General features: G+C 41.3%; 1 protein-coding gene across 25 annotated transcripts in view; it reads right to left on the bottom strand.

The window, feature by feature from the left end:
* NRXN3 (neurexin 3) overlaps nucleotides 1-24,928 on the bottom strand; it is a 1,630,631-nt gene that overhangs the window by 558,332 nt on the left and 1,047,371 nt on the right. For 5 of the 25 annotated variants that reach the window (XM_025391739.1, XM_025391738.1, XM_025391740.1 and 2 more), the window contains exon 1: nucleotides 18,617-19,166. The exons of 17 other annotated variants lie outside the window; for them this stretch is intronic. In XM_025391739.1, the coding sequence (XP_025247524.1) occupies nucleotides 18,617-18,863 (247 nt within the window). In that variant the 5' untranslated portion in view covers nucleotides 18,864-19,166. Of the gene's footprint in view, nucleotides 1-18,616; nucleotides 19,816-24,928 lie in introns of those variants that run through there. 3 more of the 25 variants (XM_025391737.1, XM_025391744.1, XM_025391742.1) reach the window with 3 other exon arrangements.

Genomic DNA, 24,928 nt, shown 5'->3' with positions numbered 1-24,928 from the left:
ACTGAGAAAGTGATCAGTGACACTCAGATATGTGGAGTTAAAAGCTCACATTCGGTCCTCTACACTACGTTGCTTCTTATTGTCTCACTTGCTTAATCATTTACTCATTACACCTTATCTTTCAAATAGCAGCTCACCGGCAAGTATGTGGTGAGAAAAAAATGTTAAGACCTCTGAAAGAGCAGCTGAAAAAATGTCAACTGCAGAACCATGGTCTCCCTATTCATGTATCTGGTTAAGAACGCTCGATCATCTGGCCTTCTGTAGCTAGAAGCCATGGAGCCACACTTGGCACTAATTGAAAAATAAGCAGTGAAAAGATTTGCTTTCAACACAAATTTGAATGACTAGAATTATATCTTTATTATCTGAAGTGGGTGCTTGTGATTTGTCTACCTATTCTGGCATCAGGAAGAAATACCACAGAAATTAGCCTCTGGCTGGTCATGTCATTATAAGCCAGTTATAGCCCAGTTTTAGAAAATCTGATGGATATAAAATCAACCTGCTCATACAAATGAATTTCAGATTTGTTATGCATAATGCAAAATTACCTGGTGCTTCAGAAATAAAGGATTCAGCACTGAAAAATGAGGAACTTAAATAAAAGAAACCTGTTAAGAAATAGACAGAAATGAAGACAAACATCTCTGAACTGATAAACTGCATTGACTGGGAAATGTAATTGAATTTACAAAGAAAAGTGATGATTAAATAGCCATCTTTTTAGAAACAATACTCTCCTACAAAGGGGCATAATGGGGAACATAAAACAGCACTTTAAAAGTTGTGAAGCACTATATAAATGAGAGGCATTATATTTATTTTTCTCTCCGTTACTGGTTTTAATCCTGATCACTAGTAATTTGAAAAGGCCCTTTGGCCTCTTCTTCGCAGTGCTGGTTTGCTACCCACTCACACCTGTGCAAATTCTGAGTCCCACTTGGAAATGTTCCTTCTATGCATCTCCATTTATCCAGCCTTAATGCCACCAGTCTGTCCTTAACTTTCCCTTTGATGATTTTCAAAGTTTGCTAATGAGTCCTTCCAAATTCAGTCTCTTGTCATTCCAATTCAGCCTACATGGTGCTGCCAGAATATTTTTTAAACTCATTTTATTTATTCATCCAACATTAGATGATTACCTGTTTGTTACAACCCCAGTGATTATGCCAGAAGAAAAAAACATGTAGTCTCTGATGAGATAAAATACAGGATGCCCAGTTAAATTTGAATTTCAAATAAACAACAAAATTTTAAAATTATAAGTACATTTCAAATATTGCACAGGACATACTTGTGCTCTTAAAAAGTCAGTTATTTATCTGAATACAAATTTAACTGGGTGTCTTGCATTTTTATTTTCTAAATCTAACAATCCTGTCTAACCCCAGTGGAATCTACTTAGGAAATGGATATTAATCAAATAATCTCACAACCAAATGTATAAAAAGGAGTTGTGAAATGAGCAATAGGGGAGAGTTCTAGAAGGTTATGAGAACCTATGTTCTGGGAATTTGAATTTCTCAAATAAATGGCAGGGGGATTTCTTTGAGGAGGTGCTACACTAAAGAAGAGTTCTTAGTTCTGAGTAGGCGACCATCAGAGGAAGAAATCAGGATGCTGCTTAAATAGGATGAGCAAAGGCAAGTCTGTAGTGGTGAATATGAGTGGCTGGGAGAAGGCCAGGGGCCTGGAATAAAGAAGGCAGAAGGACCTTTGAGTGATGAGGCTAAACGTGCTATGCTAGTGATGCCAGATCACGCAGGAACTGCTAGGCCACATTAAATATTTTCTTTTTTTTTTTTTTTTTTTTTTTTTGAGATGGAGTCTTGCTCTGTTGCCAAGGTTGGAGTGCAGTGGCCGGATCTCGGCTCACTGCAAGCTCTGCCTCCCGGGTTCCCGCCATTCTCCTGCCTCAGCCTCCCAAGTAGCTGGGACTACAGGCGCCAGCCACCTCACCTGGCTAGTTTTTTGTATTTTTTAGTAGAGACGGGGTTTCACCGTGTTAGCCAGGATGGTCTTGATCTCCTGACCTCGTGATCTGCCCGTCTCGGCCTCCCAAAGTGCTGGGATTACAGGCTTGAGCCACCGCGCCCGGCCAAATATTTTCATCTTGATTTGGAGAGCACTGGAAACAGTGAAGAAAGAGGCTTATTTATTTATTTATTTGCTTTTGTTTTATCTTTTTAAGCCAGGGATTTACAAAACCAGTTTTATATTTTGAAAAGATACAGCACCGACCTATAAGATTTAAGCATCAACTTCTCAGCCTTGACCCTTTTTTTCTCTTGTAAATAGTGATAATGATAAAAGAATTACAGGGCAATTGAAAGGGACAAGTCATATAGTATTTACATTACTGATCTGAAAACTGTAAATGCCAAAGGTGTCCATTATAATTATAGTTATTACTCAATGTCCTCCATAAAAGAGCCCCGACCTCCTTCACCAACCCTTCTCACAACAGAGCTCTACAAGCCCATCACTCAGCAAATGGAGTCACTGATTCCAGAACATCTAATTTTTTCCCCAGGTATATTTCACCCCATCTCCTGCATGCCTGTGGAAATAATTCTTCAAAACATGATATAAAGTTTATTTCTCCTATGAAACACTTTTTAATGACCTAATTGGTTGTGACATCTTCCCCTCTAAATCCCCACGGTACTTTCTACTTATCTCATGATATTTGTCACATTACAACATGCATTAAAACACTGTATATTCTTACCTTTTCAACCCACTCACTTTTTTTTCATTAATGAGTGTCATTAAGCACCTTTTGTAAAAGAAGAACTATGTCAGCCAATCAAAAAACAGAAATGAATGACTCATTCGTTACCCTTAAGAAAGGCAGAGCCTAATGAGGAAAACAATCACCATCAATAAATAACAGCAACACAATGTTACATGTTTAATAAGATGAGAGCTGTTCCACCGAGGCATGAACCTCTTGTAGGCAAGGCTCAAATCTTATATATGTTTAAGAGTCTGACACCCAGGACAGTGCCTGGAAAACAGTAGAAGACTTAATATATGTTTAATATTTTTTGTTATTCAATGAGAAAACTGCTATGGAGAAAAAAAGAAACACAGAAGGCTGAGGAACTCACTGTGCAGTGGGAGACAGGGAAAACTCTGCAGACCAGATATTAAGGCGTGAGCTGTAATGTGAAAAATTATTAGCAGTCTACCAAATAGGAGAGATTCTCAATCAAGAGAAAAGAGAAAAGTACAAACTAAAACGAACTAAAACTGTAATGTTTTTAAAGGGTCTACTGAGTATTGAGGTTAAAATGCTAGGTGGGAGTCCATATTTGTGAAGCACCTATGCTGTTTATTCATCCATCCCTTTATTAAGCAATGTTTATGAAAACTCAGTCTTTGCTAGTCACTTCCTTAGGTACTGGGAGTACAACCATGAACAAGCAACGTCTCTGCTCTCAGAGCTGTCACTTCAGTGGGTTAATGGCAGCAATACACACATAAGGAACCATAAGAGAGATATTCAAGCTACAGTGAAAACAAAACAAGGTGGTATGCTGGAGAGACACATGAAAGAGAGCTTTTTGTTTTTAATTTTTTCATATAATCTTGCTCCTTCTAAAAAAGAGTGCTTTTTAGACTGAGTCATTAAGGAAGGGCTCTTGAGGGGATAACATTGAAGTTGAAGCCTGATGTATAAGAAGGAGTGGCCGGCCACATGGCAATCTGGATGAAAACACCCCAGAGAAAAGGAACTGATCATACAAAGGCCCTATGGTGGCAGCAAGATTGATATATTCAAAGGGGGAAAGAATGGAAAAAGAAAAAGATGAAGGTCAAGGTGGTCAAAGATCATGTTAGGAGGTGAAGTTGGAGATACGCAGGGGCCAGATCATAAAGATAAGGAGCCAGCCTTTGTTCTGAGTACAGAGGAAATGACATGAAGAGCCCATGGAAGAGCGGCATGATCAGACTGGTGTTTCAAATGGATGGCTTCAGTGGAGGGAAACACGGACAGGAAGGAAAAACAGAAGCTGAGAAAGGTCTGTTAAGGGACGTTGTCGCAACTGTTTAGGTGATATGGTTGAAAATGCAATAGAGACGGAAAGGATAGATCTAAGCATCATTTTAATGAATTGTAACCACGCTGTAAGCTTTTGAGGGCAAAGCTCACGTTTCACATTCCAGTTCAGGGCATGAACCAGTGCCTTGAATTGCTCATCATAAGTACTCAATAATAAAGTATGAATTCCAGTGCATTTCTTTTGCAAACACTCCTCTCTGCTGTTTACCTATCCCTCTCATACTAAAGAACCCAGAAATTCTGTACAGGATTCTAGGTCATACAGGGTGATATAATAGAAGCTGGGTAGCAGTTTTTGCTCTGTCACTTAATACTTGAATGACTCTGGTCAAGTCATTTATGCTTCTTTGGTTTTGATTACATAAGTTAAAAAAATAATGGAACAAATAACAGTCACCACTTGTCTTCCTACCACACAAGGCTGTGCTGTGGATCAAATACCATGAATTTTCTCTGTAACACTGTACAGCATTCTATAAATAGCAGTAATATTAGAGGGATATACCCAAACTACAACAACCACAAAGAGAAACTGGCCAAAATTTTGAATACTGATTTCACGTGTTGTAACTAATATTGAATGACTTGATAACATACCCTTTCCTATGTAATAATTACCCAAGTTACACACTACGTTATTTACCAAGTCATTGACTTAAAATACACAACACCTAATGTGTGCAAGAAAATATGCTAGGTATCTAGGGGAAATAAAGATAAAACAATCACAGAAAAATCAACCATCCTCCCTTTTAGTGTCATGCTCCTAAACTGCAGCACGACCCTCAGATACTTCCTTTTTATGGACAGATTGTACATTTTTCTTTTTATGACAAGCCATCTTCAGTCAAGAGCTCCTTGGGTAGTTAATGGTGTCTTGTGATGATCCTTAAAACTCTCCTCTTATTTTACTCTTGATTAAAAAGAAAGAATGCGCGGGATCTAAGCCCTTGACTGATTTACGCTTCAATTTAATTTCTCCCTTTCTCTTTCCTCTTTCTTTTCACTGGATAAAACCTTCCATGTAATTAGGCTCAAAAGCTCTCTTCAAACAGTTTGATTGAACTGCAGCATGCTGAATTTCCCTTTAGGCTGCTGGGGCAGAGAGAAAGCAGGAGACCCTGTGAGGGGGTGGCATGCCTGAGATGGAGTGGGAGCTGCACTCTGGATGGCAATTACAGGAAACAGTGCGAGTGTCTGGAGTATCTTGGTTGTCATGCTGCTCTCAGGTCCTTCTGTGCTCATTTGTTACTCAAGTTGTGCTGGAGACAATCCCAGTCTCCCAGTCCACAGCAAAACAGATGACACCTGGAAAGCTTGAGTGCTAACATTGGGATGCAGTAGAAAGAGACTGAACAGAGAAGCTGAAAGCTTGCATGTTACCCTCACCTTGCCTCTAATTTGAAAAGTGTGATTTGAGAAAACTATTCACAAACTTCTGGTCTATTAGTTTTTTCACATGAAAAATAACTTGATTGAAAAGAGCCTCTAAAGACCTCTTGCAGGTTTAGCATTTGATGATTCCACAAATGCAAAGCAGATTTTGAATCCAAAGAAAGTTCTTCATCAGAACATTGTTTTAGGGGCATCATCATTCCTCAGGGCCTGGGGAACTTGGTGATGAGGTTGTGGATCTATTTCTCAGGGACCAATATCAAGTTACTTTGTGAAAGGAAATAAAAGGAACTATCTCTGGATTTTCTGAAACAGAGTTCTTAATAATAATTAGTTTAACCAGTCTTTAATAGCTAACAGATGATGAGGTTACCAATACATACACATAAAATGGCTCCCTGGCATGGAAAAAACAAGAAACATGAAAACATAAGTCATCCCAAAGAAGGGGGTTGTCTATATAAGGCCAAGACTCTAGATTTACCTTCCTATTTCACATAAAAGCTGTCCTCTCCTGAAATTATTATTGACATGTTGACATGAGCCTGTGACAACACTGCACTGATAAATGATGCCAGAGCAGTAGAAGTAGATACTGAAACCTCCCTAGGTCTGTAATGCATGGCAGACTTAGTTCTCATGTCTGATCTTTACATTTTAGGCTAGGAACTAATTGGCCTGCTATGAAGGTTTTCTGTTACCTCGTTTAATCTGGCTGACACATTTACCTATGTGTGCAAGCAAACACACACATATTCACTGAAGTTGGAAACCCACTGCCCCGCTTGACATATTCATTAGTTTCACGCTCATATTTAAAGAACTATTACCATATGTACGAAGGGCCAAGAGTAAAAGTAGATTCAAGGTGACCTAATAAGATCTGATAAGGCTGGGGAAGTATTTTAGAAATCATTGGAATTTTGCCTTTTGGCATTAATGAAAGATGAATGCCACACTTGTGAAGGCAAAGCTGGCAGGCCACCACACAACCATTACCCACAATTCCCTTTCTTTCAGGTGATAGAATGAAAATCAGGAAAGTTTGGTTGCTTGCCTAAAATCGTAAGTTGGGGAGAAAGCCTATCATAATTACTGGAAAAGAAACTTCCTGAAAAAACAGATTCTTAGAGTAAATTAAACATGAGGAGAATGAGGCATCAACAGGCTTCCATGTCAAAGGAGAGGGGATTCCTCACTTTTGGGTCCTTGATTGAAGATGTAACCATTCATTGCCAGGAGATTCTGGAACTGGGGTGAGTTTCCAAAGGCTGTTTTGAAAAGCCTCTCCTGTAATGTAATAGAATTTGTAAAGCTAGGGAAGCGTTCTGATTAGTTGCTTTCAGTATCCGGGAACAGTTCTACATTTGCACAGATTACCTGACCTAAGAGTTCAACAGATGCTATGGGCTAACTGCTTAGTAAGTGGAAGAACTTGAGTGAGTTGCTTAACCCTCTGGGGCTCAGTTTCTGTTCCTATAAATTCACGATAACAATATTGCCTACCTTGAAGGATGGTCAGTAAAGATTAAATGCAGTAAGCTAAAGTATTTGTTAGAATACATGACACGAGGTAAGTGTTTACTGTTAGCGGTTAGTTTAGAAAACATTCAGAGACTTCATAATTTATCCTGTAACTAGGTAGACCCTAAGAAGTCCCTTTAAAAATGTCCCAGTATTCCATTTAAGAATACCACTTTGAAATTTTTTCCCACCATTCAGGTAATATTTCATAAATACTGAAATCTTAAGAGCACAGGGCAGGTTCAAACTGCTTAAATACCCAACCTGGTTGTGCCTTATATTACCTGTAAGACCTCAGGCAACTGACTCAAACTTTCCATATCTCCGAGTCTGCGTCTTTAAAATGGGAAAACAGGCTGGGCATGGTGGCCATGCTGGTAATCCCAGCACTTTGAGAGGCCAAGGTGGGAGGATCACTTGAGCCCAAGAGTTTGAGACTAGTCTGGACAATACCACAAGAACCTATCTCTGCTAAAATAAATAAGTAAAACCTTAAACATAGGAAAACAACTCTACCTACTTCATGGGCAAATTAAATGAACTATAACATTTAGAGAAATGTCAGGCATATTAAAAGGCAAAAATGTCAGGTATAATAAAAAGTGATCAATTGCTATAAGAAAAATAAGAAGATGTTACTGTCATTCTTATGAAAATAGAGGTTTTCTATCTTGTGTTGAATTACTCTAAGAAGTTTGTTTTAACAAAAGAGAACATTCAAAGGTACCCATTCCATTATGCAGAGATATTGATTCATGAAAAAAGATATATAATAATTGGCTCCTGGAAAATACAAACAATAAAACTGGCTATCCAAATCACGGGCTCCTCTCTCTGCCCAAATTATTCATGAGACCAAATTCTCCCGACAGCTGAGCTTTAACCCTTTAATCATCTTTTCAAACTTTTAAATGTACCAGAACATGGCTAGAATGGACCCGAAGGGTCTGAAGAAGTTTTGCTTTATCTGTGATCCAGTTGTTTTCTTATAAGAGACTTTCAGCTTTTATGAAAATCAGGGTTTCAAAGAAAATTTGAGTTCCTCTATTAGTTATCAATTGTAAAGTAGCCACAATGCTTTTGCTGCCTGTCACCACTTGCTGATGATAAATCTGGAATTTCAGGCCAGGAAATTAAATGACCCATAGACGCATGTTTAAAATTTTCAATGAGCATGATGGCTTTTTTTTTTTTTTTTTCTGGAACCACCAAAGCAAAATCCATCCTGGGGAATCTCTTTAGTTCCTCTTTCTACCACATCCCTGAATATGTCTGCTATGCTTATGCATTTCTTCAGGTTTTGCATGATCTTCGTTAAATGAGTTGACTGTGCTGTGACGTCAAATTTTTGAAAACGCTCATGTCACTTTGGTGTTTGGGGTGATTATTTCTCCTACTTGTTTGAGTCTCTGCAGATAACCAGACTCTGCCTGTCTCCTCCTCCTTTCCCTTCTATGACACCACAAATGACAAAGGTGCAAAGCAAATAGATGTTAAGTAAAACACCAACGTGGGTTCAGTTTAATATCATGTTCTATCAATCCGCTCTACTGCCTAGCAACCATGGTGGCTCACCCCGAGTTCATTTTCATTTAAATGTGCCACCCAGAAAAGCAGCCTAAATATATATCGTCAGTTATGAAGCATATAATCTGTAAACTACAGGAACAGGCAGATCATTTCCATTAGTTTCTTATGTAGCAAAAACCACAATTTTCACCCAAAGAGTATAATTATATTCAAATTCTGAACGACTGCCTCGGAAATAGTTGAAATTCATAGTTTGGGGGGAAGTCACTCAGGAGTGAATATACATGGTTATGTTTTAACGTGGGGGGTAAGAGGAATATTTCAAAACAATAAAAAAGGGAGGGCAGGATAGTATCTCGGAAAATGTGGCTTGCTGGTTTCCAGGGGCTTTATGTTTTCATAGCCACTCAATAGCTGGTAAGCAAGAGGTCAGGACTGGGGCTGTGGACAGGTCTTCAAACAAGATCCTGGTCACAACTTCCAGATGAGGAGCAGCAACAGGTGAGCAGACAGGTCATTTCTTTCCTGCTTTCTGGCAAGTGACATTCAGCTAGGACAGGAAGTGTCTCCTTTCACAGAACCCTGAATCTGAGTACTCTTTCACACTGAGGTCTCCTATACAAAGGAAGTCTTCAGAACACCCCAAGAAACCCTACCTTGGCACACAAAGCCAGGCACCTATTAGAAGGATTCTTACAATTTTTTTTTTCTTTGAGATGGAGTTTCTCTCTCATCACCCAGGCTGGAGTGCAAATGGCGCAATCTCGGCTCACTGCAACCTCCGCCTCCCAGGTTCAAGCAATTCTCCTGCCTCAGCATCCTGAGTAGCTGGGATTACAGGCATGTGCCACCATGCCCAGCTATTTTTTTTTTATTTTTAGTAGAGATGAGGTTTCACCACATTGGCCAGGCTGGTCTCAAACTCCTGACCTCAGGCGATCCAGCCGCCTTGGCCTCCCAAAGTGCTGGGATTACACGTGTCAGCCACTGTGCCCAGCCAATAATTAATGTTAATGGAAGGCCTGAAAAGTCCAACACTGGCAGAATACATGCCTGAAGACATAATCTGGGTAAGAAGAGACTGCTCTGAAGAAAGAGAGATGGGGAACAAGTTTGTAATTTAAGAAAGTGTCTTGAAGGACTGAGAAGCAGAAGAAAGAAAGGGCAATGGACTCAGAGTGATGACATCTGTGCTCCTGACCAGTCCTGACACTAAGTGGATGCTCTTAGTTGAGTCCTCACCCTGCCTACCTGGAACATTGAGCTCTCTCGTATCTCTAAGTTCTATAAGCCCATTGATGTGCTTTTGAAGGGTACGTAACTTCCCATGCCTTTGCTTCTATTATAAACTAGCATCCCTCCTTTCCTAATGCATGAGATTTGATCATGTCGAACCTCACTCAATCATTCATTCATTCATTCAAAAAAACACACATATCAGTTATGAATGTTTCGTCAGTCTGCTCCTTTTAATTGCTATCTCCTTGGGTTGAAATGGGTTACATTGGACAGTCTTGTAGATACTTTGGAAAGGTGTGTTAGCCGCATTAATCAAAGTGCTTCATTAATCTGTGCACTTTATTTCTGACAAAAGAGCTTGATGTGTTTGTGTAGTCTGTTTCTTGAGTTGACAGACTGTGTGGTACAGCAGAAAGACCAAGAGTTTTGTGGTCACAACCAGGTTTGAATCCTGGCTTTAACACCATATTAATCAAGCCACTAAACCTCTCTGAGTCTCAGTATTTTTAATTATAAAATAGGCACTTTATTAGGTTCAAAGGCTAGCGAGGACTAAATGAAGTCATATATGTAAAGCATTTGGAAGACTACGTGTACACAGTGGGTGTATAATTCATGTGTTGGTGTATAATTAAAGCAAGTCTCTCTCAAAATCCTAACTGTAAGTAGAAATACACCATTTCCTCTTTATAAACCCAGTTGCTAGTCTGCCCCCTGCTCTGATATGGCTAAACACAGCAGAACATTTTAAACATAACATATAGCTCCTTTCTAGTATTATTAAGGTGTGTTTAAATGAAAGCTGCATTCTTCCCAACTCAGCATGACTGCACTGAAGTTGGATTGTGGGCTTTATAACATCACAGTGTGCCACTCTGGTACATTATGCTGCTTCTGTCTGAGGGGAAAAGAGAAAATCTGGCTCATGGCTTTGGCATAAGTTATTATGATAGTCAAGAAAATAGACCTATAAAATACTGGCAGACTTGTAGAACTCAGATAGGTTTGAGATGCACAGTGGTGTCTTTAAAGACATACAAATCAGAGACTCATGCAGTTCTAGTGCTGGAAAACATTTGGAGAGATCATCTCACTCAACTCTCTCATTGTACAAATGAGGAAGAAATGAAAAGGAAAGTTTTCCCTAGCTATGGCATTAAGGTGCTTTCATACTACATGCCATGCAGAAAACTACAGGTAAAGCAAAGAATATAGGTTAGGAAATCAAGATATCACACAGAATGTTTAAAAGTTAAAAGATTAATATAATTAAACAATAAAATGTTATAATCCAAAGTTAAAGAGGTGGCCAGGGAGAAAACTGGGGGAAAAAATCTATGTATCAGCACCATGTCCTCTCAGTAAGAATTCTGTTTTAAATTCAGGCTTCACAAAGTCAATTCTAAGAGTTCTGGCATAATAATGTGCTCCTATCTGCTCTACAAACTTTGAACTCTAGTAAGCCTAAGACATTGCATTAAAAGATGTTCTCCACTTCCAGATCTGAAGATAGTTGTCCCTAAAAACGCCTGCTTCTTCCTAGTACAAATCAGATTAAAAATCTTAGTTTATCATATACACTGAGAATCATGTCGGCATGTTTGAATTCTGCACAGGTTTACTACAAATGGGATCCAATTCTGACTTTCCAAAATGATGTCAGAGTATTTCTTGGAGTCCTCTCTTTTCACTTTACTAAATCGCTGAGCTTCTAAATGATTTACTGTAATATGTTGGTCCATGCTAAAATTTGCTTGGCATGACTTTCTACCTAAGCAGACCATTACCAAAAGTCACAAGCTGACTTTTGTCCCATGCTGTGTTCTAGTGCCATAAATATGAAAATACAGTAAAGGTTTTCTCATTTACATTTACTCAGAGTACTATGTAAATGAAGTAATTTCTTGGAGGCAAAAAAGTGTGTGTATTGATAGGAAAATGAGGATAAACAGCAGATGCATATTCTTTTTTTCTTTTTTTTCTGAGGCGGAGTCTCGCTCTGTCGCCCAGGCTGGAGTGCAGTGGCCGGATCTCAGCTCACTGCAAGCTCCGCCTCCCGGGTTTATGCCATTCTCCTGCCTCAGCCTCCCGAGTAGCTGGGACTACAGGCGCCCACCACCTCGCCCGCCTAGCTTTTTGTATTTTTTAGTAGAGACGGGTTTCAACGTGTTAGCCAGGATGGTCTCAATCTCCTGACCTCGTGATCTGCCTGTCTCGGCCTCCCAAAGTGCTGGGATTACAGGCTTGAGCCACCGCGCCCAGCCCAGATGCATATTCTTTAAACACAATCTACCAGCCAGCAAATGATCAACATTGAAGCTTCTCTCTGTGCAAGGAATTCAAAGAGGGCAGCTTTATCATGAAAATATGTCTCATAAAATATTTAACCTGGACACATTGGTTTACAATGTACAGAGCACAACTTGTCTAATGTCATACAATTTCTGTGATATAAGTATGGTTAACTATTATTATTGCTCACTTTAAAGGTGAAGAAATTGAGTCTCAGTGAAACCAGGTGACTTATTCAGGTTCACAAAGTTTTTTGTTTTTTTTTTTGAGACGAAGTCTCGCTCTGTCACACAGGTTGGAGTGCAGTGGCCGGATCTCAGCTCACTGCAAGCTCCACCTCCCGGGTTCACGCCATTCTCCTGCCTCAGCCTCCCGAGTAGCTGAGACTACAGGTGCCCACCACCTCGCCCAGCTAGTTTTTTGTATTTTTTAGTAGAAACAGGGTTTCAACGTGTTAGCCAGGATGGCAGGTTCACAAAGTTTCTTAATGACTTAGTTTCTTAGAGACGAAGTTTCTTAGAACCAAAGGTTGAAGGCTATTTCCTCAAACCATAGTTGTTCCCACCTCACCTAACACGACCCTGTCCACTAAAGCACCATTATTATTTACCTATTATCATCAGGAGCACACATTTTGAGCGCAGAAACAAACAGACAAAGAAAGGTATTCGCTTTCCCCAAAGATTGAATGCTTTGCTTAGGATTTAGAACAACCAGAGCTTTATACATTACATGGCCTCTCAATCATCTCACCAAGGTTCATAACCATGTCATAAAATAACAATTTACCTCATATTTGTATTTTCAGATGAACTTTCAAAAAATAAAATTGAAGAGAAAAATAATGAAATTGATGCCTATTTAAGTAACATATTTTTCAATTGAGAAATTTGAAAATTGAAAAATGAGAAATTTATACTTAGTTAACCTATATTTTTTATTTTATTCACCAAAGGCTGAGAAGTGAAAGTAGTTGGTAATTTGCGTCTCAGGAAAGGCAAAGAGTGAGCAACTGTAGTTCATAAAGGAGTCAACGGCAGGGGTGGAGGGTCTGGCTCAGAAAGGCAGCAGGTCTAGGTAAAGAAAGCATTAATATGTGGACATTAGAGCATGTGTCTGCAGTCAGACAGAATCAGTCTATGTGCAAATAAAGATCTGGACTCAGTCACAGAAGATAAATTGAGAAGAAAGCAAACATGTCTTCACTGAACCAATAGCTGTTGTTTTCCCCATATATGTAAACACAGCATTACCACTTAGGTCACTATCTTATGAATTTTGTAAATTGCAACCATCGTAACTGAAGTTTTATTTTTCTGCTGTGAAAGTTTGAGTCCAATGGGGATTCACTAAACAGTACAGCTTTACTTCTTTCCCAATAACTTGGTGGGTGGGCAGGGGGGTGGTGAGGAGAAAGAGCATCAGCGGCTGAACTGTGTCTCTTCAAAATTCATATGTCAAAGCTTTATTCCTGGTACCTCAGAATGTGAGTGATTTAAGGACAGGGCATTTAAAGAGATGATTAAGTTAAAATGAGGCTTTTAGGGTGGATCCTGATGCAACCGATGAATGTGCTTAAAAGAAGGGAGAATTTGGACACACAAAGAGACACCAGGGATGCATGCATGTAGATCAAGACGAGACCCTGTGAGGACACAGTGAGAAAATGGTCATCTGTAAGTCAAGGAGAGAGATGTCAGAAAGAACTAAACCTGCTGACACCTTGATCTCAGACCTTTACTTTCCAGAGCCTTGAGCAAACAAATTTCCGTTGTTTAAACCACCCAGTCTATAGCACTTTAGTACTTTAGGCAGCCCTAGCAAACTAATATCAGGAGGAAAGTATGAGTAAGTTCAAGATTAATCTTCAGAGATTTGCCTCCCTCCCTGATCACCCAGAGTTCTAGTAAAGCAAACTTCTTCAGGGCTGATAAATTCATTTACTAAAATGTAAAATGAAATACACTCCTCTTTTAGATTCAAAATCTGAGGTGAAAGGAATCAAGTTCTTACTGTAAAATTTCGTCCCGCAGCCAATATGGGCAAGATTTTTGTGTGTGTGTCTTGTTTTTGTTCTGATATCTTATCTCTCCTCTCTATGATATAGCTGCCCCTACTCCACACCACCCAGTGATCCACGTTGAAAGTCCTGAATAAATTTACACGAGGATATTATAATCATCCCATGGTGGTCTCTCAAGAACAAATTAATCTCCAGACCCACCACTTGCCAGTGAATTTTAGAGAAGAAAAACAATGCATCTAGAGAAGCCAAAGAAGGAGAAAACAATTTAATTAATTCATCACCAAGGCCAAAGATATATAAATCTTATCATTTGATCTGTCATCCAACACTATGAATTATTGAACTCCCCGAATCTCAAGAAGGAAGGCGTAAAGTGGTTAGAAAGCAGCTGGCTGAGCAGAAGAAGGCACTCAATAGATCAAAGCAAAACAAGCCCCCAAGGCTGAAAAAACTTTGGGGGTGGATCCCTGGGATAAGGAATGAGCCCAAGAAAGACTCCAGGATCATGTGTCACAAGTGGACCCACCACCACCACTTCTGCTAAGATGGTTTGAAGAGGACTTTTATACCCCCTCCTTTTCACACACCCTGGTTTCTGAGCAAGAGTTCTTCCTGCAAATATATCATGGTGTGTTTCCTTTTAAAATTGAGCTTTCCAAGAGTTCTATGTCCTCAACTAGTCCCCACAAATGTCTACAGAGGCAGGAAACTCTGCTGTTTTGTAGAGGATAACATTTAAGGTACATACAAAACCTTGAATTCTTAGGGAAATCTGCCTTTAAACTACAAGTACTGAAGCATTTTTTAGGCAGACGTACATTGGAGGTTTTGTTTGTTTGTTTTCTGTTTTTTAGTAGAGACAGGGTTTCCCCACCTTGGCCAGGCAGGTCTCGAATTCTTGGCCTCAGATGATGCCCCCACCTCGGCCTCCCAAAGTGCTGGGATTACAGGTGTGAGCCACCGTGCCCAGCCACATTGGATTTCTTAAAGGTGAGAGAGAGGGAAAAAAGAAGGAAAAAAATATACAAAAGTCGCTTATGTAATTAAAGTTTGGTAAACAAATATATTTTACTATTTATATATCTGTAATCACTACACTACCTTGCACTTTGATTTTAAAAAAATGATATTTACATATGGAAATAAAGTCAAAGATGAAAAGGAACCTGGAGGGATATTTTAAATAACAGGATAATGTAAACCTTTATTTTATAAAGGATATTTTGATTTTACATTAATTTGGCTTGGTATTTGGATCTCCACCCACTCCTTGCACTTTTTAAAATATGGAAGCATATATATATATATATATATATATATATATATATATATATATATATATGCTTTTGCAATTATTCCTAGCTGAACACCACAATGTCTTATTTGGTTCTGTATCTTCAGCAGTAGCACACAGCCTGGCGCAGAGTACGTGCTCAATGAGTATTGACTGAATGGTGAACAGAAGAGAGCATGAACATGGGGTGAGGACTCTAAGAGAATGGGGAAGGGCCTACTAGATTCCCATTAAGAAGAGAGTTAATCCCATCCTGAAACACAATCCTAATGTGAGACACTTTGCAGCACCCCAGATAAGTGTGGCCTTAGTTTCCCTAATTCACAAAGAATCCCAGCATCCTCTAGGCTGTCCCGGGATAAAGGCTTTAAGTAAATCTATAATATAAACAATTTTCTAAAGCTTGGAACCAAGCACAGGCAAAAGCGTAGGTAAAATATCAGCTATTTGGAGGATTTCTGTTTCTTCCATCTGTCTTAGCATGAATCCCTCTATAGGGCTGGATAGTGGGGAAAAGGGGTTGGAGCACCAACTGATGAACAGCAGCTTTGAGGACTTTCGGTTCTCGGGAAATGGGCAAGAGGAGAGCAAGTGTAGTTAAAAAACCAACAATCTCTTAAGTCCAAAGAAGATTCTGGGACTCAAGGCTCTAGCTGTGTTTCATACCAAAATCAAGGGCATTTACTTCTTCACAGACAATAGAGAGTGCTGCCTTTAACTCTGGAATAAGATTGGCAGTAAATCATCAGTAACAACCATCACTCTCTTGGTGCCATGCCTCCTACCACCTCCACCCAAATTATTTTTTAAAACAATTGCTGTTCGCTAGGTCTTTGTCTTGGACTAGGAAAAAACAAGTTTACACCAAGTAAGAATGAGAAGTGCATTAGCAAAGCTCTGTGGGGTCTTCTGGTCCTTTTAGTTAGAGCTGCAAAGGGTCACAGCTTGGGTGCAGAATGGGAGCCAGAAGTAGGGATATTTTGTTGATTGCTGCTTCTCTTGATTTTATGCTCAAAAACACCAATTTAATATGCAAGGAGTCTACTTAATACAGACGCATTCACTCTCCAAGCCCCAAATCAATGAGTTGGGACTTCAGGATTGAAAGAGGATTCTGAAGAGTTGAATTCATTAGCTTTCTTATCTCAGCCATGCCAGACCCTGGAGTTCACTGTACTCTACAGCTCTGGTGGGTCTGAGGGCCTTTTCTGGGGTCTCTAGCCATTTACTTACTTCCTTTTTATTTTCCATCACACTGAATCTTATCAGATGTAGGTTAATGAGAAACCAGACTGGGGACCAGTCAAAAAGATTTAAAGGAGACTAAGGGACTGAGCAACCGATCCTGAAGAAATAAACTAAATAAAGGGTCATGTATAACCTGTGCAAGTCTCAACCCTTTATGTGAGAGAGAGAGAGAAAGAGAGAGAGAGAGAGAGAGAGAGAGAGAGAGAGAGAGAGACTGACTCTGACTTAGGGACCCTAGGGAAGTACTGCTCTGCAAATTCCATCACTTACTAGTATCTGCTGTAACTGTTTACATCCCGAACAAAAGACATCAAGACCCTGCCATCCATAACCTCTGATGCATAATCTTCCTCTCCCTGCTGATCATTTACAATAATTAGCAAAATTTAGCTAATTATCTCTGAGCATTTCCGTGTTTAATTATGGTTATTAGTAATTGTCTGGCTTCCCCTATCTCCACTCCCTTTTTTTTTTTTTTCTGTCTTACCCACTCCCCCCAGTCCCTCTCCCCCTTAGGAGCTAAGTTTCCATGTCAATGAAATTGCTTTTTTGGTGGTTGTGGCTCTTTTCTCTCCTAGGTTTGTTTGCTTCTTTCTTTTTTAAGGGAGCCAACACCAGACCCAGCAGGAGTCACAGAGAAAAGAGCCACCAGACCAAGATCAAGCAATCCCTTATTTTCACCATCCCCCTCCACCAACCTTACAAACTGCGAGCTGCTTGACAACTCCACCAAATAAAATTTGAAGACAGAGTCAAAAGAGCCAGAGTATGTGCTGGCATTTTCTCAATGTGCTTCCACTTACACTACAGACAGCACAGAGCGGAAGCCCAGGGCTAGGAGGCAGCAGGGCTAGGAGGCAGCAGGAAGAATCAACTTTCCGAATAGGGTCTGGATGTTATCAGTCTTCAAAATACAAGGGCAGGAACCCCCTAGTATGGTTCACGCTCCTGTTCCCTGGAGGGCTGCTCCTGCAGCCAGTCTCCGTTTGTGTGTGTCCTACTCTCCTTACCATCAGAGTGGAGTGCATAGTAAACAAATAAAGAAGCTCCTTTCTTTAGAACGGTTTACTACAGCAAGCTCTTACCTTAGCTGCAGACATCGCCCTTTTAGAGGCAGCCGGCTAAGAGCTGAGTATCATTTTCAGAGCCATAGATCTCTTCCTTCAATAGCTATGTAAGGAGGGTTGTTTGGAGTAAAACACATCATACCTGTATTGTGTGAACAAGCCCATCTCTGCTACCTAAAAATGAAATAACATTTGCATACACGGGGAATTGAAGTTACTATCGTTTACACTTGGGTAAATTATAAATGAACTTAGCCTTATCTTACATATTGCATCCTCACTGATAGCAATATTATATGTGTAGTTTTAGAGATAGTTGCTTTTTCCACTAGACATGTGGACAAACATAAAGCTGCCAAAATCAACACAAATGGCCACGGGTTGTTAATTATATTTTCTACCTTCTTATATTCAGCTACTTTTCCCTGACCATTACCACACAGGCTACTTTATAACAGTTCAATCAACTTCAGGCTGAAAACCTGATTCCTGTTGTCAGCTATTCCCACTCCACCCCCACTAGTTCCCAAGCAAGCCCACAGCAAAGAAGGGTGAAAGCAAGGTGAACGAACATTTCTCCAAGTACAGCATTGGGACTCACCTGGTAAGTTGCCTGTCTCTGTAGGGGTGGAGAGAGTAGAAGGTTGCAAAGAGAGTGTAGTGTCTGTGCATCTATGAATGAGGGAGCGAAGGAGAAAAGAAGCCTTTAGAGAAAAGTGGAGGTGGGAGTCACGGGCTAGGGGCAGAAAACACTAACCTTTATGGGAAAGTAGAAATTTGCTTCCCTCATGGACATACCATGCTTTTCATCATTTTAAATTCTTTTTTTTTTTTTTTAAGTCTCTTCCCACCTTTGACACTACCTGCAAGGCGAGTGGGTTAAGGAATTGCTATGCCCCATTAGAAGGACAAAGAGCAGAGAGACCTACCGTGCCCTCCTCGAAGGGAAACAGGGGAGCGATAGATAGAAATAGGCACTGAGTGATGCTTGCTGCCATGGAAATGGTGCTCGTGCTGAGAGTGAGACCCCGGCGAGGATGAGGTGGAGGAGGAGGAAGCTACATTAGAAGAACTCCATACAGAGCTGACGATACATCCCCAGAACAGGGACCAGATCCCAAGCGTCCAGGCCGGCCGGCGAGGAGGGCTCCGTCTCGCGTGGATTCTCAGGTGCATGGTCAACGCACGGGACCACTACAGATGGGCAGTTTGAATTCCAGCCAGTGAAGAGTAATGAAGTTCATGATGCCCAAGGGCCCATCATAGCAGGAGGAAGAGTTGCCAGAATTTGGGGAAGAGGGAAGCAATATGCGCTTTCAAGACAATGATGTTAGAAAAAAAAAAAAATACTACTTAAAGAAAGAAAAAAAAAAGATAAAAGGCAAAGCCCCTTCTCTTTCCCGGGGCTGAAATTTAGGATGCCAGAGTCCTCCCAGGTATAGCAAACCTCCTAGGGAGCCCCGGCATGCCACGCATGTCAGGGGAAGACCGGCGCGGCTTCCTCCGGATCTCTAGGCACCGCGAGTCTGATGACTTAACTGCACACTCCTGGGAGCCACACAGGAAAGGTGGTAATGAAGGAAGAGAAGGAGGCAGCCCGAACCCCAAGTGGGTTCAGGTGAGTTTATCCCAACATCCAAGGAGTTTGAACATTTTTATTTTCCTGTTTCCACTTCCATGAGATGCAATGCAGAACTGCCAGGCAAAAGGGGGCTGCAGGTGGAAGAGTTCCTCGGGTGTTCCTGGGAGTCTCTGGGGAAGGGCGCGAGGCTTTTAACCCTGCACGTGCTGAACTAGCGCCACGGAGCAGCCGCCGGCTTCCTGGGTTTCCCAACTGGATGAAAGGCAGCAGCAGCAGCTACCGCAGCCAGAGGAAGAGAACAAGCAGGACTGGAGGGAAAGAGGAGAGGAGGAGGAACCCGGTGCGGAGCAGCCACCCAAACCAACGTGGCACGGGGTGGAGGGAGGTGGGTGGGCGAAATCAGCGAGAGCGCAAGAGGAGGTCCGCGGTAGGCGGCAGAGGCGGCAGAGAGGCTGGCGGGGGCCTGCGAAGTGCGCGGACCAGGGAGGCACAGGTGAAGTGAAGCGAGGAGTTGGGGAGCCAAATTCACAAATAGGCAAGTCATATGCAAATAGCACACTCCCGAGAGCAAATCAGTGCAGCCCCAGCGCTCTGCCGAGGGACTGGCTGACTCCGGAGGAAGGAGGGGCCAGAGCGACCCGGAATCCCGGCCCTCCCCATTCAAGCACAGGCTCTTATACACCCGCGCGAGCCTCCAGCACACGCCGCCCGCACTCCTCTCGCTCCCTCGGCTCCCGCCCCGCCGTGTGTGCGCGCGTGTGTAACACCGACAGACCGACACTGCACCTTCTTTATCACCCTTCCCTTGCTCCTCTCCCAGGCGCGTGTAACCAAACTCGGGCCATGAAGGCACCTTTTCGCAATTTGGAAGGAAAACTAAGGGCGGCGGCTAGGGCCGAAGTAGCTCCAAATAGAAATAAAAATAAACCCCTTGAGTCAGCGCGAGCGCTGGAGCTGCTTGCAGCACTCGCGCTCCTCCCCGCCTGGCGGTGGCTTGGGCGGCCACTCTCCAGGCGCGTGTCTCCCGGGGTTAAGATGCCCAGGGCCCTACCCGCAGGGCGAATGATGGGAATCTGAGCCCGGACTCCCAAAAGTGAAGGTGGAGTGGTGGCCCGGGTACTCCAAAGGGTGAAGGGCTCCGTGGTTGGCAGCCCTTCCGGAAGGTGGCTGCCACCCCCGGTGATGGAGAGGACACTATTGGGATTCAAAATCCAGAGGTTATCGTCCGCGCCTGTAGTCCTAATCAAAAAACTTGAGAACGGGAGAGGGCCTCGTCGGCTGGCTCAAAGAGAAGTGACTGGCCTGTCCGGAACCGGCTGCAGAAGGGCTGCCCTAGGTGGGTGAAGTCCCCTGGGCGCTGGGCATCAAAGACAGCACCGTGTTTACCTCAAAACTGAACACGCAGGGGAAAGCCAGAGTGGTAGCACCTGTCCTCTGTCGTGGCCATCTGTGACTCCAGGAGGGGACTGACCCAAGGCTCTGCCAGGACACGGTAACACTGTGGACCAGGTGGCATCCACCCCTCCACTACGTCTGATGCGCAGGAAGGACAAACCCAACAAGGCTGCCCTCTCAGTCCAGGTCGTTGTCCACACAGGTCTTGCTAGCTTTGACTCCCTCCTACCATTCACCTTGGGTAAAAAGCCCATTACATTTGCAGGGAGGAAGGGGAGGTGAGTGAACAATACTTACTGCTTAAAATATATATATGTTGTATTTAGGAGGCTTTTTAAAAAGGAGCTTGTAGCACCTATTATATACTCCACTCTCATTTCAAACCCCCTGAGGATAAAGAACAAGGATTAAGACAGCCCTGTTCATCCTTGAGACACCCCAAGGAGATGTTGAGGAAATAGCATTATGTCTCTCTAACAGACAAAGATACCAAACCTACAGATAATTTGCCTTCAAGGTCATACATCAAGTCCATTTCAGAATTTATGGTAGTGAATTGGTATTCTGGTTCTGAAATTGGTATCCTCCAAAAGCTCCAAGCTGCTCATAGTAAATGATGCACAGTCACCCTAACTGCCCTGGCTCTCCGTTGTAAGAGTGATCCAGGTTCCACAGCCTCCCAGGAAATGGCCCTCTGACAAGGTCTTCCATACCTTTGGGTGTGCCCCCACCCATAGTGTCTTAAACCAGGAGCATGTGCTCAGTGACACCACAGCAAGGGGAAGGGGTGGTTTATGGACATTCCATTGAAACCTCAGTTTCCTCCTCTGTAAAATGAGGGAAATGTTGAGCTTGTTGGGGTTTAAAATTAGAAAATACACAGTATGTGGCACAGCACCTGACAAACAGTGGCAATATTCTTTGTCAACTAGAAAAATAAGCTGAAGCTCTAAAATGGTGAAGTACAGGTTAAGTACATGGTTAGGATCTTATGCTATTAATGCTAGAAAAGCCAGGAAAAAAAAATCTTAATATCCTAAATATCCATGATAATTTCCCCTCAAGTCAACCACTCCTTCATTTAGTCCCCAGATGGATTTCCACTGCACTTTTGGCCTTAAGCGGCTTAGATGACTCTGCTTACCCCTAATGCTTCAGCTCCATCTCCTGCCACATGTCCCATTCCTTGCTACTCTTTAGTTCCCCAGGTCTTTCTGCTTTGATCATGGGAAGTTCTTTCTCATCCCAAGGCCTTTATAGCATTGTTGGCCCCTTCTGTCTGGAAGGCTTTTCCCCAAGATTTTCATGTGATGGGTGCATTTCAAATGTCACCTCCTCAGAGACCCTCTCTGGTCCTCATCTAAAGTTGACCACCACCCCTGAAAGGCATCCCCTCCCATTACCTTTTTTTATTTCCTTGACAGCACTCTCCATGTCTGAAGTTATTTTATCTGTATATTTGTTCATAGTTATCTCCTTAAAATGGTCATAAACTCTCTGAGGGCTGAGTCTTTTTCATTTTCTCCCCTGTATTCTGTGTGTGTGGAACAATAGGTAGCACATAATAGGAGCTCAGTAAATACTTGCTGAATGAATGAACTCAGTGAATCAATTGCCAATCTCATACTCACGTTTTCCTTAGGCCATTAATTTTGCTGATGCATTTGTCCCTCTTTAGCAATGTAAATCCCCAGAGACAAGCTTTTCCGGGGTTGATAAACCGACCACCTACCCACTTACTGTTTTCCTTTTTTTTTTTTTTTAAATTGGCACTGAGCATTGGAGACTGCTTTGACTTCATTCTGTGGATGTGTGGGAAACTTAGATGGACTTTCCAATTAATTCTCTGCTGGGCAATAAAGGGAAAATAAATCCCTAATGTGGTACAAAATCTGGAAATGCTGCTGGTGCATCACAGCTGGAACTATTCATTTCACTTGTCATACTTATAATTTATTTATTTAGTTTTTGCAAAATGTCAAAAGAAGTCACCATGAATTTTGGTAAGGGTGATTCCATCTGGGGACACAGTTAAAAACTGAGAAGAGTCTTCAGAGGACAAATGTAAGACAGGTCTATTTTACTTCTTCCACTACAAAGAGACAACCCCCAGTTATCCTAATAAACTGAATGTCCTTCTCCAATTTACCCCACTGTTAATTTTTTCATGTATTTCTTATCCCTCCTGCCCCTCCCTCTAGTTAACATGTTCCTATTTGGACTTCTTTTCTGAATCCCATTCTTTTTAGGTCTTTTAGAGCTTACATTAGTCAAACACATTAAATACATTTTTAAAGATGTTTAGTTGCAGTGATACTTTCTAAATACTGCCTGTAGCTAGAGTTCCAGCTGAAGGATTTGTCATCCCTTGTTCTACCATCAAAAGCTCTCCTCTTCCTCTTGAGTTGTCTTTTCTAGTGAGTCCCTTGAGTGACAACACTTGGGAATCAAGTGTACATCTATAGGATGAAAACGAGAGTCCACTTTTAAGATAGAAAAGAAGAGAAATAGATTTAGAAACACTATGCTCACTCAGATTTCAAGTTGAAAAATATAAATAATTTCACAGGAACAACCACGCTTAGCTCCACTTGAATGACCCCCTCCACGGAATCCTAACCATACTCTTTGGATCCTGAAATTTCTAAATGGAATACAATTTTTAAAAACCTCTTGATTACTTCAGGCTTTAGAATTGGTATTATGAACCTTCTCCTCTTGCTGTTTAAATGTCCCTCACCCCGTCGTCACCCTGCTAGAGAAAGTCCCAGGGTAAGGTATGAGCATCTTTACCCATCAGACCCTTTGTCTTGTGTTGGTCTGTGCCTCGGCTATGCGACAGTCTGGAGATTCTTTGGCTTCTAAAATAAGCCTTGTGATTGTATTTAAATGTGTCAGGCATCAGGAATCTAATGCAAAGTTGCTCTGTCCATCTGCTTGTTTTCTACAGTACTGTACATTTTATCTCTGCACAGGCCTCTCCTCACTTGTATAGACTCTGACTTGCCATTTTGCTGCCAGCAGGAGCTACCTGTCAAGTTGTTCTTCGCAAGCACATCTCATATGAACTGCACAGAAACAGGCACACCAGAAAGCATCAGAGCCGCCTGTTTCTGTGTGAGCCCTAGGCTTTTAGGCGAACACCCTTTTATTCCAAATATGAAGAGCAGAGATCCTTACTTTCTATCTCTACAAAGGGCTCCAGAAGGCAATTTAGGAAGAGAAAAACAAACAACTAAACTCTCATAATGTGAAATGAAATAAAAGTCCTGAAAAAATACTGGGGACTGTTAACATGGCTATAAATACATCTAAGGGTTTCAGTGACACCATAAAACAGTTCAACTTTACTTTATTACATGTCAGTAGATTTATTTATAGTCACATAATTCATCCTTCTGCTTATTTATTTAAAAAAGCCATCCTACATAAAAGCAGATTTTGATTATAGTTTCTATTTGGAGGTATAAAAGAGAAGCTTTATTTTTTTAGACATCACTTCTACAAGTATTTGATTTAAAAAAGACAATGGCATCCTTGTATAAATTTATAGTTTAGAGAATGTATATACTGCTTCTGCCTCTTTAACTTATCCTTCTAATAAACACCCATAGTTATCCCCTTGTCCTCCTTGTGGCTGAAATAGGGATATCAGGAGTTTGGATGTTGGAAAAAAAAATTTTTAATCTCTTGAGTTTGAATAGTGTAGCTGAGACATTTACTGCAATGAATTGTATACACATTTCTTTAAGGATTAGAAAATATGAAATCTTCCTGTGAAAACCTTATTCAGCTTCCTTTGAACTCCAAATGAAGTTATTTTAATATAGCAACATTTTTTTTCCTCTTTTATTCAAAAGCAGGGCTTAATGAGTTTCTCATAGACAGATTTGGGCATTTACAACCTGTTTGTCTTCACTAAGCTTACATTGGATATCAGATCTCCACTAAGCTTAGATCAGCCATCAAAGGTCTAAACTTTGTATCCTCAGCACCATGGAAATCTCTATCCGGTTTTAGGAAATCAAATAAAATGAGTTATCATAATATGTTATCACAATAAAAGAAGGAATAATCTCATTTGTTTGTTTATAGGATAAAATATTAAAGATTTAGAGAATTTTTTTTTTTTTTTTTTTGGTACAGGAGACTTTATTCAGAATCACTGCAATACGTATAGGGACCATGGCAAAGGGTCTTGAAGTCTGGGAGAGACAGACTGGGCTCACCTGCCTGGAGGACACTTTGAGAGTGCATACAGATT

This window comes from Theropithecus gelada, chromosome 7b (genome assembly GCF_003255815.1).
Source record: "Theropithecus gelada isolate Dixy chromosome 7b, Tgel_1.0, whole genome shotgun sequence".
Classification (NCBI taxonomy): domain Eukaryota; kingdom Metazoa; phylum Chordata; class Mammalia; order Primates; family Cercopithecidae; genus Theropithecus; species Theropithecus gelada.
This window is presented reverse-complemented; position numbering and strand designations above follow the sequence as displayed.